At 42.3% G+C, this 13,761-nt stretch overlaps 2 protein-coding genes across 17 annotated transcripts in view; both read right to left on the bottom strand.

The window, feature by feature from the left end:
• The window catches only part of rbfox1 (RNA binding fox-1 homolog 1), a 1,740,493-nt gene that overhangs the window by 470,220 nt on the left and 1,256,512 nt on the right, over window positions 1–13,761 (bottom strand). The window lies entirely within an intron of this gene.
• LOC148146595 (uncharacterized) lies at window positions 1,788–2,711 on the bottom strand. Its single transcript, XM_087998048.1, has one exon. It carries the CDS (start codon window positions 2,709–2,711, stop codon window positions 1,788–1,790), a length of 924 nt encoding a protein of 307 aa, XP_087854174.1.

Genomic DNA, 13,761 nt, shown 5'->3' with positions numbered 1-13,761 from the left:
ACACTACAAGCAAGATTCTCCATTTTAAAATTGGGACCCCAAAGTTGACATCAAATTCATGTCCCTATCCCACACCGAGAAGCAGCAACACGGCTTCGATCTTTGCTATTTAACTAGTGGCCGGGGGCATACTCATTATCCAATTAAGGATGCTGGGTAAACTCTCAAAGTTGGAAGCTGGAACTGAAGAGGCTGCAGACTGTTGCTGAAGATAAGTGAATGAAAGAATGCCTCCCTTTCAGCATTTTCAAAATATTTGAATTAAAAAGATGACCACAGCAGCCAATCCACCAGGAACGGGGTGGATCCCCTCCAGAGGGCAACAGGGAAGGGGAGAGGGCCAGTATGTCAACTTGGAGCACTACCTCGAGCCACCATTGCAACAGGCAGGCAGCTGCCACCTTCCAAGAGGGATCCCAGTGATGAATGGTTTCACACCTTAAGGCACACACCATTTGCAGATAGGGAACCATTTCATACTTCATTCAGTTATATCCCTGAAGTGACTCGGGAGAGTGTGTGGTGCTGGTGGAGATCTGCATGGGCAGGCAAGAGATGATGCTGGCAAAGAAGCATTTTGTCATTGCAACTTTCAATGAAATGTGATAAATGCATGCAGTAAATGAAATAAAACCTTTTGTCACCCTCCTCTCCTCCACCCAATGAGTTAACTCAGAAAAATAAAACACCGTTGCAGGTTTAAGTGATTAACTCAAGGCAGCACTAAATTGTTTAATCCAGGCAATGATGCTTTGTGCAAAACATCATATGATAAAAATGTATAGTATATATAAATCATAAAATGATCATGATTTTGTCTGTTTCATTATTTCAATACACACCCAGTATACCTGAATTTGGAAAACTTTTAGCAGCAAGGTCCAACAACACTCAAGAAACACACCACCATTCAAAGCAGCTCACTTGATTGGTGCCCATTCAACTCTCGAGAAAGTTCACTCCTTCCTCTGTTGGTATCACCTACAACATGTGCTTCAGCCCATAGATTACAGAGCTTCAAATAATTAGAAATAAACAATGAATTCTTGCCAAACATCCCCACAGTCTGCAAAGGAATTTGAAACAAGTAGAACTACATGTTCAGGTGGATGATGACAATGTCTTAAAGTATTAAAGAAGTTCTCGGTCTCTGGGTCAACACTCCTCATGAAGACATCAGCATTAAATCAGACTGACTACATTGTTTTGTTGTGCACTATAAGGCTGTTGTGTTTGCCTACGTTCCACTTCAGGCTAATTCATTCCTACTGATAAACATGCTCGGTCCTTCATAGATTCAACAAAATGGTCAATATGATATGATGTGAGTTTATCAGTTGGTAGAGGATATGCAGTAATTACCCAATTAGTTCATTTCAAGCTTTATAAAAATCCCAACAAGAAGAAAAGTGAAGAAATGGCAGACTCTTCAAAGTGTTATGGCCCAATTGTTAAAAGGGAGTTGACAAAGGATATGGGAAAGACGGCTGAAAATGGCCAAAGAGCCTAGCAAGACTGGGCACACAGAACTGCTGTCAGGTTTAATATGAAACATTCATTAATACTGTCTTTTTTATTTCAAAAATATACTTTATTCATAAATTATTTTGATGATCTGTACAATTGGTGGTGCCATACATATGTATACATTCTATTCTTTTACATAGAGATCGGAATTAATCATTCGTATATACAGGTCTGTACATTTACCATCCATATATTTAGCTGAGGCTTCAGCAGAGTCCACGTACTGAGTGGGCCCCCTGTTCTTCTTTGGCAGGCAGACGTTACACGGTGGTTTTTCCCCACCGCACCTTGGCGGCAGCTGCCCCAAGCTTCAGTGCGTCCCTCAACACGTAGTCCTGGACCTTGGAATGTGCCAGTCTGCAACACTCAGTCGGGGTCAGCTCTTTCAGCTGGAAGATCAACAGGTTTCGGACAGACCAAAGAGCATCTTTGACCGAGATGATGATCCTCCAGGCACAGTTGATGTCCATCTCAGTGTGAGTCTGGGGGAACAGGCCATGGAGCACAGAGCCCCAAGTCACAGAGCTGCTCGGGGCGAACCTCGACAAACACCACTGCATTCCTCGCCAGATTTCTTTTGCGTAGGCACATTCCAGAAGGAGGTGTGTGACAGTCTCATCCCCTCCACATCTGGTTCGAGGGCAGCGCGCAGTGTGGCTGAGAGTCCGGGCGTGCATAAATGATCTCACAGGCAGAGCCCTTCTCACCATCAGCCAAGCCATGTCTTGGTGCTTGTTGGAAAGTTCTGGCGATGAGGCATTCTGCCAAATGGCTTTAACAGTCTGCTCAGGGAACCGCTCAATAGGATCGGCCCTCTCCTTTTCCCAAAGGGTCTCAAGGACACTACATGCTGACCACTTCCTGTTGGACTTGTGGTTAAAGGTGTTTTTCTTCATAAACTTCTCCACGAAGGACAGGTGATACAGAACAGTCCAACTATTTGGAGCAGACCGCGGCAGCGAGGCCAGTTGTCTCCCAGATGGCAGCTTGCCAAAAGGCACCTTGTTATGACAGGCCTCTGGCCTTTTATGGTGTGTATGGGGGTTGGGGTGTGGGTATTGTGATAGGAAGAAGATCCACCAAATGGTAGTGTGAAAAGAGAAGAAAACAAGCCTCAGTTCAGAGCTGGGAATCAGCAGGTGGTCAAGGCTGGTGACTGAGAACTTAGTGACTTCAGGTGGCATATTACAACATAGCTCCAACCTGTTTTACAACCCATGGGAAAGCTAAGCAGCTACAGTAAATTAGAAATCAGACTTCCAGATGTGCTGCGAGAGCCCAGTTTAAATATGGTGTCCCACTTTAGCATCTCTAGATAGTCAGACGTCTAATTTAGAGTTAAATCAACTGTATATTTTAAACCCTTAGTCAGACCCTTGAACTATATTCAACATCAGTACCGGACACCTAACAGGGTTGATTAAGGTGCTGAGATTTAAAGTTTAAACACATATTTCCATCCAGCCCACCATCACTTTACTGGTAACTGTTAAGGCCGCAGCAATTAAAAAATATCATTTTGATTTAGTTAATATGTCAGGGATGCATTTTCCATGATTTTTGTAGTAGACAAACTCACAGCCATTCCACAATAGAGAGAGAGGGTCTGACATTCACTTCAAACCTCATTTCACAGCCTTTTCTGCAGCACTTCCCATTATCTTTTTTAAGCTTTGTTTCCAGATCTGAAAGAAATTCAATCCCCAGAATTGAAAGATGTTGCAAGTAGATTACGATGGTTATCATGACATTATATCTTACCTCGTGGTTTATTCAGAGAGAAAAATCAGTGATATGCATGGAGAAATTCTGAAAACAGAGAAACATACAGCAGAAAAAAGTGACCATTTGACGTCTCCTTATAGGGTCTCTGAAAGAACAATCCAGTTCATCCCCCTCCCCTTCAAATAGATGCTCAATTCACTTCTGAAAGCTACTTTAAATCCACTTCTACCATCCTTGCAGGCACAGCATCCCTGATCATTATAGATTACCTGTTCTTGACCCTCCTGTAAAAAGAAACACTTACTTCCTCTTTATTGTATGAAAGCCACACAATTTGAAACAGCTCTATTAACTGTTCCTTCAAAGTACTAGGTTTTACAGAGAACAATTCCCCCCATCTCCCAAAGCCCGAAATAGTACCTCCATTCTGGATTACTAATTCCATCATATTGACAGATTGGCTCTCAGATCGCCCCACAGGGTCATCCTCAATGGAATGACACCCCAAATTGACCCTCACCAACCCCACAATGGACAGGTTAGGCCATAACAGCAATTTACAAAAGGTTTACCATGATTAATTTGTTTTAGGCTGAAAACAGAGCAACGCAGTGAATGGGAATTGTGATTCACAATTGGTTTGTGAACAGGCCAGTAGCATACAAACCTGGAGCTATGATCTCATTTATAAAACTGCAACATTGGATGGAGCCCCGCCCACAATTCTGGGTGTTTGTGTTGAGCACAGAGCCAAGCAACTCTATTGTGACAACAAATGGGACAGTCCTCCTTCTCTCCTGAAAAAGTAGTCTATCTTTCCCAAAAGGATGCTGCACTGAAAGACAGCAGAGACCAACAAAAACTTTTGGTGCAATGCTAAACAAGGAGAATTGAACAGGAGAGCAAAAAGGGTCACAAACATAGTGCCCAAAGTTGTAGGAATGGAGGTAAACGGGAGAAGAGGTGCCCCATAATTCTTCCAGCAGACCAATAACCCTACAAGGACCACCCTCGACAGGAATATTGAGCAAGAGGTCAGAGAGATGAATTTCCAAATTCGGAGTCTGGAGCCGGGGGTAGCATTGCGAGAAGATACAGTAAATTAGAAATGACACTTCCGATCCAGTGCCCACCAACTGCTCAATCCACGAGACCACCATTACTCATCAAAACTCTGTCACTCTTGATTCCAGAAACTGTACGTCATTTTTAAACTTCACTAATTCTGCCACCTCGACATACCTCCAGGAATTCAGTTATGACAGGATGAGAATGCTGACATTCTGCCTTCAATCTTGCAAGACAAGATGCCATCTAATAGAAAAAGGACTTTGGCAGCAGCAATGACAATCCAAAAGGACACATCATCTCTGGAGCATCCAGGAGGACTTGTTTCTCTGCATCACGGGGTCACTTGCAACAGATTCCATGGCATTCAGTACCATGGAGACCAGTGAGAGAGGGAACATGTTCCGAGCTTTTGCACCTTCCTAAATCTTGGCTCAGCTTTATCCTGATACATTACAATGAGCAAGAGAGCACGGACCTCTTACTTTTCAAACAATTCCACTTCCTCACCCAACTTTGCCTTTATAGTTTTCTGCTCTCAGATACTCATGATCTGCTTTCAGCCCAGACACAGCAGCCCTGTGATGTGAAGCATAGCATTGAAGAAAAGATCCCACCATTTGGTTGGCACTTGCAGTCATTAGCTCTGTATGTTTATTTGGGGCAAAGGCAGAAGTAGGATAAGCACACGGTGTGCCTTTTGGCATGAGTGGGTGCCAACAAGTCAGGGATAGCTCATAGTTCATGTGCCAGCCCATTGGATTTAGATGGTTGGAAAGGAGTCCTGCAACAGGTGATTCAGATAAGGAACCTAATAGGGTGACAGACAGGAGATTGCTGGTGGCATTCTGGGTGCATTGGCTGATTTGCTAGCCCACTTCCTGTTGTTACTTCTGAGTGTGGAGGATTCTGGCTCCAAGTTGCCAGGGGGCACAATGTTGGGTTTGCCCTCACTGCGGCTTCTGTACCACCTGCCTGGTTGTGCTGTAGGTCAGAGACCTTGCCAATGTTTTCCCCATCTCTATTGTAGTCCACATCTTCCCTGATCCAACAACAGTGCCTGCCCAATCCAGGGATTCACCTTGATATCACCCCTCCCCATCCACAAAAATAAATGTTTTCAGACATTTTGCAATTTAAAATCACATCAGCTCCAAATTATGTGTGGGCCTTTCAAATAACACAAATTATTTCCCAAATTATAGGTGAACATTTGATTTTGTTTTTGAGAGGGATGTCTGACTCCACTATATAATCAGGATGACCCAATGGCATTATCATTAGACTATTAAAGCAGGGAGTCGAAACTGTGGCGCTGGAAAAGGACAGCAGGTCAGGCAGCATCCGAAACAATGTTTTGGGCAAATGCCCTTCATCAGGAATGAGGCTGTGAGCTGAGGAGGTTGTGAGATAAATGGGAGGGGGGGTGAGGTGGGGGGAGGAATGTAGCTGAGAGAGCGATAGGTAGATGGAGTTGTGGGTAATGGTGATAGGTCGGAGAGGAAGGAAGATGGACAGGTAGGGTAGGTCATGAGGGCAGTGCCAAGTTGGAAGGTTGGAACTGGGATAAGGTGGGAGGGGGAAATGAAGAAACTAGTGAAGTCCACATTGATGCCATTCGGTTGGAGGGTCCTGAGGTTGAGGATGAGGCGTTCTTCCTCCAGGCACCTGGAGGACTTGTATATCCTTGGCAGAGTGGGAGGGGAAGTTGGAACGTTCGGCCATGCGGCGGTAGGCATCCTGTCTTCCCAATGGAGAGGAGACCACATTGGGAACAATGGATACAGTAAATGACCTGTGTGGAAATGCAGACAATACTTTGATGGATGTGTAAGGCTCCTTTGGGGTCTTGGACGGAGGTGAGGGGGGAGGTGTGAGTGCAGGTTTTGCAATTCCTACGGTGGTAAGGGAATATACTGGAAGGCAAGGGTGGGTTGGCGGGTGCCTTGGACCTGATGAGGACATCGTGGAGGGAATAGTCTTTACGGAAAGCGGATGGGGGTGGGGAGGGAAATATATCTCTGGTGGTGGGATCTGTTTGTAGGTGGTGGAAATGGTGTACAATGATGCGACGTTTATAGATGATGGTTTGGTGGAAGTTGAGGACCGGGGGGTTCTGTCCTTGTTGCGGTTGGAGGGGTGGGGTTAGAGGGTGGAGGTGCAGAAAGTGGATGAGATACGCTGAAGGGCATCATCAACCATATGGGAGGAGCAATTGCGGTCTTTGATGGAGGCTATCGAGTGTGTTCTGTGGTGGAACTCGTCCTCCTGGGAGCAGATGCAGCAGAGGCGGAGGAATTGGGAATAAGTGATAGCATTTTTACAGGAGGCAGATTGGGCGGTGGTATAGTCCAGGTAGCTGTGCGAGTCAGTAGGTTTGTAGAAGATGTCAGTGTTGAGTTGGTCACCGTTGATGGAGATGGAGAGGTCCAGGAAGGGAAGGGAGGTATCTAACCATACCCACTGACTCCCACAGCTACCTGGACCACACCTCCTCCTACCTGCCTCCCATAAAAACACTATCCCTTATTCCCAATTCCTCCACCTCCACTGCATCTGCTGCCAGGAGGGCCAGTTCTACCACAGAACACACCAGATGGCCTTCTTCAAAGATAATAATTTCCCCTCCCACATGGTTGATGATGCCCCTCAGTGCTTCTCATCCACTTCCCGCACCTTCACCCTCAAACCCGTATCCCTCCAACTGCAACAAAGACTGAAACCCCCCGATCCTCACCTTCCACCCCACCAACCTCTGTATACATTGCATCATCCTCCGCCATTTCCATCACCTACAAAGAGATCCCACCACCGGAGATATATTTCCCGCCCTACCTCTATCCGATTTCGTAAAGACTGTTCCCTCCGCCACTCCCTTGTCAGGTCCACATGCCCCACCAACCCACCCTCCACTCCTGGCACCTTCCCCTGCCACCGCAGGAATTGCAAAACCTGCACCCACACCTCCCCCCACACCAAAGGAGCCTTCCACATCCATCCAAGGTTTACCTGCACTTCCACATGTTATTAACTGTATTAATTGCTCCCGATGCATTCTCCTCTACATTAGGAAGACAGGACACCTACTCGCAGAGCGCTTCAGAGAACATCTCCGGGACACCTGCACCAACTAACCCCACAACCCAGTGGCTGAACACTTCAACTCCCCCTTCCACTCCGCCAAGAACACGCAGGTCCTGAGCCTCCTCCGTCACCACGTCCTAACCACCCAATGCCTGGGAGGAAGAACACCTCATCTTCTGCCTCGGGACCCTCCAACTCATTAGCATCAATATGGACTTCACCAGTTTCCTCGGTTTCCCTCCCTTTATCCCAGTTCCAACTTTCCAACTTGGTAGACCTGTCCATCTTCCTTCACACCTACCTGCTTCATCCTCCTCTCCGATCTGTCACCATTACCTCCACCCCCCTCTATCTACAGCACTCTCAGCTACCTTCCTCTCAGTCCCATGGCCCTCCCATTTATCTCACCATCCCTCAGCTAACAGCCTCATTCCTGATGAAGGGCTTATGCCTGAAACATCGATTCTCCTGCTCCTTGGATGCTGCCTGACTTGCTGTGCTTTTCCAGCACCACACTCTCGACTCTAATCTCCAGCAGCTGCAGTCCTCACTTTCACCTATTAAACCAAAGACCCAGGTGACATTCTGGCGACCCGAGTTCAAATCTCACAATGGCAGATGGTGGAATTTATCACTCAACTAAAGAAAAATATCTGGAATTAAGAGTCTAATGATGAACATAAAAAACATTATTGGTTTAGGGAAGGAAACTGCCATCCTTAACAGCTCTGGCCGACATATGATTCCAGACCGATATCAATGTGGTTGACTCTTAACTGGCCTGTAGCCAATTAGAGATGGGCAACAAATGCTGACCCAGTAACACTCACATCCCAAGAATCAATTAAAAAGAGTTAACAGCCATGGTCCAAATTTGAAAACAATCTAGGTGGTTTAACATTGCTATAAGCTTTATTCAATTATCCTTGGAGCTCACTGGGTCACTCACATGAGCACTCAAGATAGTACACCACATGGGATTACACCTGAGCACCCCCTGCAAGATAACAGCCTGGCAGCATTACTGATTTGTTACACTCCGAAAAAGAAATCCGTTGGTGAAAGATAGAACTATATTATTGTAATCCAGCCACCACAGAATCAGACTGGGTCTACTCTTCGGAAAATAAAACATTGAGCGGTTGAACCACTTCCTAGGGAAACAATGCAAAGTCAGAATGTCAACAGAAATCTACAAACCATAATAGAACCTTATTAAAATTAAATTATCATTTCCAGGGCTGCTGATGAACTCCAAATCCTACAATGTCCATCAATCACAAAAGGTCCACACAGCATGCCCATAGATCAGGAGGATAGGGCTAAAGTATAACTAAAGATTTATCAGCCTGTACCTATTTAGAGAAACACAACTGAATCACTAATTATATGCCAGTGTTGGGTATTAATTGAAGTGAAATTAACTGTGATGTCTGAAAAAGATAGGAAAACTCTTTTTAGGTAAATACCCAAATTATTGGAAGTTGAGGCTTGAAAAACTCTTTTCCATGCTAATATTTGATAGTTTTAAGCCTTTGAATCTGTGCCATAAATTTGAGATAATTGAGAGAGTTCACAGCTTGGGTTCAAATTCACAACCAGTGTAGAATTCACAATTAGTGAAAACTCTATTATTGAGTAGAACCTGAACGAGACCTGTGAGTCTCCTGAATAAAGTTTTATAAATGATTGGCTTATGGCCAAACAAGTTTCAAAGATCCAAATCTATATTCCAGACTAATTAGAAACGATAGATTTGAATGATGAAAAGAATGTCAGATATATTTGTAGTTTAAATTGAAGGTGCTGTGTAGGTTGATAAAGGGATAATATCGCTTGAATAAATTAAGACCAATTGCGATTTTGACATTTGCCTATTAGTTTTTATTTTGTAGTGATAATTTAAAAATCTTGAAGCAACTTTTTGTTCTGATCTGATATAAACATTCATCAAGTCTGCTTTCAGCTCTCATAACAGATGGATTCAGCTTTTCCAAAATATATTTGAATAATTTATACAAGTCAAGAAAAGAGTATTGCCACTGTGTTAGGCTTGGGCTCCTGAAATTTAAAAGCCACTACATCAATTCAATCTGCTGGATAATGTCCGTATACTGGCATTTTGTAATGACAGTAACATTCCAACAAATCAATAGTTATTTAATTCCCAACAAGCTCCCAAGTCCATTAAACCTGATTACATTCACCAGATTCAGCTGTGCGCAGTTATTTTTTGTACCCTAGCACTTAATCTATAAAAGGAACTTATGAGAACTTTCAAAAGCAATTTCAGCATCAATCAGCAGAGCTCAGAAGGTGTGATTTGGGGAAATCATTTACTGACTGGAATGGCAGCAAAGTGGTTGGACACAAACATGCTGACCTTCACCCAAAAAGTGAAATACATATGGAACAAGTTAAACTTCGTTAGTGTTCCCTCCTGCATGAGAAGCAGTTTCCACTCACTGATGCCAGGAAGTGCCAAGCTTTCAAAATTAATAATAGCCTTCCATTGATCAATACATTTCTGCTTTATGCACCTCTGTCTTACATCAAGCAAAGATTTAAATGAAGGAGATGGTGAGCAGCATTGGAATACTAAGCATTCCTATCACTCTAAGTTCGGAGGATTTTGCTGTGGTTTACACAGTCCAAAATGCAAACACCATGGCTGCCTTTGAGCTGAATAGGTAAATAGAAATGATTCCAGTTTGGATCTATATATTGCAGGCATTGACCATTTAAGAAAAAAAAAATCACTCCAACTGATTCAACAGTTTTACATGCTCTTCAGTAGTTGTTTGCCTATATTTGTAATCAATTGTAGGGTGTTATTACATATTATAACAGTATTGGGGTCTTTGTTTCTGTAAATAATTGTAATATTGTTAACTCTTTCTGGAATAATGCTAATTATAGCTGAATTAGTTAATAGCCATGAGGAGGCACAGGTTAATAAGAGTAGATTATGCTCTCTGGATTAATTTAAATGCGAAAAGCCTTCCTCTTCTGTACATACAGATTCACTGCAATCCTAAACCAAGAGCTAATTTTCTTGAAGGTAGGGGTGTCAGTGCTAATATCACAAACTAACATCCCAAATTATTTCAATTCAAATTCTATTTTAAAATCTCGTCACAAGCCAGAGTCTGGGCAAAAATTAAATCACACAATTATCTTGCCTTATGAAAGAAATGTCTGTTGCAATACAAAATAGGAAATACACCTCATTGATAATTAAAAGTGATCTATAAAGCAGCACAGCCAAGATGCCAAATGGATTTTGAATTTCCAATAACGTTTAAAACACAATTCCGTTGCTGTCAAAAGTCCCCATAAGAGCTGCTATGGATTTTTCAATGTTTCTCCTATTCCCTACACTACACCACTTAACTCTAAGCCATATCATGATAAGTTACTTTGCCTACTGTTCTGCTATGGGAGTGCTGAGTCCCTTTGTAAGCTGGGGATGGATGGCAAATCCCCTGCCCTGTGGTCAACCTCAAGAAGTGAAGGCATGAATGTTAAGCAGCTGCCAGATCAATACCAGCGAATATAGCTCAACTACACCATTTATTCAGCCATGAGAGATGTCAATACATAGATTAGGGTGATCCATCTTTTTGATTTCCTACTGTCCTCCATTGACTACATGAGGGGTTTTGCCTGTATTAAAAGTGTTTGCCTTCTCAACCATAAAAATTCCAATTATTAGTCTAAGTGCACTGGCGTTAACTTTCTTGTTGGAAGCAGCCTTGCATTACCTGAATAACTCCAGTGAGGTACAGGGCTGTCGTCAAGATCCTGACAAGGGATGCAGCAGCGCTCCTTGGGACAACAGCATCGTACCACAGTCTTTTTGAGGCACTCACAGAGGTACATCGAGTGAAGGTTAATGCAAGGTTTGGGGGCCAGCAGGGGTTTGGCGGGGGGGGGAAGAAAGGTTGTGCCTGAGTCCTCTCACACCACACAGCCAGAACAGTGTTAGTTTGCAAAAGCTTGTAATTTAAAGAAACAAACAGAAATTCTTGTGTCAGCAAATACTAGTGTGAAAAAAAATCCTTACAGACTTCTTGGTAGAGACAAACAGCAGCTGCAAAACCAGAACTGAAAAGGGAATGATATTTCTGAACTGGTGCAATCACAAGACCAAATAAGTACTAATTTTTAAAATAGATATGAAACAAATAACCAGAAGAACTCCAGGCATGCAGTTTTCACATCCATCACTATCTTCCAATTTACTAATGTGTCGTCAGCTATGAAAGGAATTAGATCCAGAAGGGATAAATTATTCACAACTCTCTGAAAAGTAACAATTTGCCTTATAACACCTGAAGAAAGAGAGCGTGCTATTTGATCCCAATAATAGGATTCTGTTGTTTAATTACTTATCTAGATACTAATTACAGTGAAGATTTGATACAATTGCCAATTATTTAACAGTACAAAGCCATCATTAAAGGCTGGCTGTAATTAATTTCTGATCATACGTAACAGAAATGACCCCAGTGACTGAATGCTGCCGCTTTGCACTGTTATCATTTGTAACTGGGTTGTGGGGCAGAAATGGAAATGGAATTGGTCTACACCCAGTAGTTGGGAAATAGGTAGTTCCAAACCAAAACCAAAACCAAAACCAAAAGAACTGTGGATTCAGAAACACAAACAGAAATTGTTCAAAAAGCTCAGCAGATCTGGCAGTGTATGTGGAGAGAAATCAGAGTTAACATTTCAGGTCAAGTGACCCTTCCTCAGGAAGAGGGTAATAGGCTCTTGGCAAGCCAGCAGCTGATCTTTTCTCCATGCCAGTTTATTTTTCATTGCCTTACAAAATGTTGCCAAGATTTTTAATTTAAAACCACATAAAATTGATTGGGAGATGAGGAAACAGGTCGACATCAACAGTTTAAAGTATTGTTCTCTTAACTTCAGTAGAAACAAGATTGGGTATCGTGAAAATCTAACTGCCAGCTCACAACAATCATGCTTAGCGATGCTGATGCGGACCCATTTCAGGGCTACATGTTTTGCTTGGACTCTTGGTTATTCCAGCCCGCACTCGGCAAATATCAAATGACGAGCACAGATTTTGATGGCTTCTTTTTATATAAAAACTCAGTTCTACTTGGCATAGTTAATTTTGGTTTACATTGCATGTCAAAATACTTAACGCCTCTTGATGACATTAGAAAAGCTTTTATCCCAAAATCACAATTAACTAAAGCTAAAATTAACCAGTTTAGAAATGAAGAAATTAAGAAGAAAGTTCTGAAAGTGCTGATGTTACTGAAGTGTTAAGAAAGCTTGTATTTCTTTGTGTTATTATAATACTAAAAAAGAATCAGTAGGAGGAGGATGGTTAACAGAATCTGCAAGCATTTCTTCGTCCTTTGATTAAACAGTGCTCATTTACTCAAGTCACAGGAAAACTTTCATGGAGGAATTGTGGCTGGTGGCAAGAATATTTCACAGGGGCTTTTTTTGTGTAAATTTGATCTGACTCAGTTGTCAGCAGACACAATTCTTGAAACAACAGAGAAGGATGTATTCAGAATTGAACTGTAGGTAAGAAAGGCTGATGGCCAAGTAATTAGGAAATAAGGTTACATTACCATTTTACAGAATTGCTGTTGCTGCAGGATAATTAATAGCAAACAGCAGACTTGGAAATAAATTGTTATGCTTCACAGCTTTCTGGTTTGGAGACTTGAGTATTATTTCCAATGATTCCTCAGCTGTGGACTTTTTTTTTGGTTTGAAGACCATCTTTGTGTGGCATATCGTTAACCATCAAAGAATTGGGTAAGCATAGAACCTGGACAGTGAAATTCATTCAAATCAAAACATCGTGGAATATTTGAATTTTGAAGATTCTAATTTGATGGTAGAATTCTCACGCACTGCATTTTTAACTGAATTGTCATACATAATCAATATTTTACATCCTGCACATAGTTAATTTGTGAAGGAATACACCGTCTTTGGAAGTCCTTCCGATTAGTTAAAAATAAGCCTGTGAAAACTATTCCAAAAATCATAAGTAGGTATTTTGGTCATATTGAAATGCAACAATTAAGATGCAATAAATATCCTCCATTCTCTCCTTTATCCCAAGCTGTTAACCTTGCCAATTGCTGAGTATAAGAGTAAACATCTACAAGAAGTAAAACCTACAAAAACAATGGCCTTCTGTGTTTTAATCATGACACACTGAAAGTAAAATATTTGTTTCAATTTGGTTATTTAATACATGCAGAGATGCACAGTGTTCCAACAACAAATAAAGAGGAACCAAGTGGAAACGTTAGAGGTAACTAAGTGATGGACCAAGAATGCCATTACTAAATTTGAGAA

This window comes from Chiloscyllium plagiosum, unplaced genomic scaffold (genome assembly GCF_037043375.1).
Source record: "Chiloscyllium plagiosum isolate Xiang-an unplaced genomic scaffold, Cpla_swu_hap1 HiC_scaffold_20, whole genome shotgun sequence".
Taxonomy (NCBI): domain Eukaryota; kingdom Metazoa; phylum Chordata; class Chondrichthyes; order Orectolobiformes; family Hemiscylliidae; genus Chiloscyllium; species Chiloscyllium plagiosum.
Note: the sequence above shows the minus strand (reverse complement) of the source record. Positions and strands in the feature narration are given on the sequence as shown.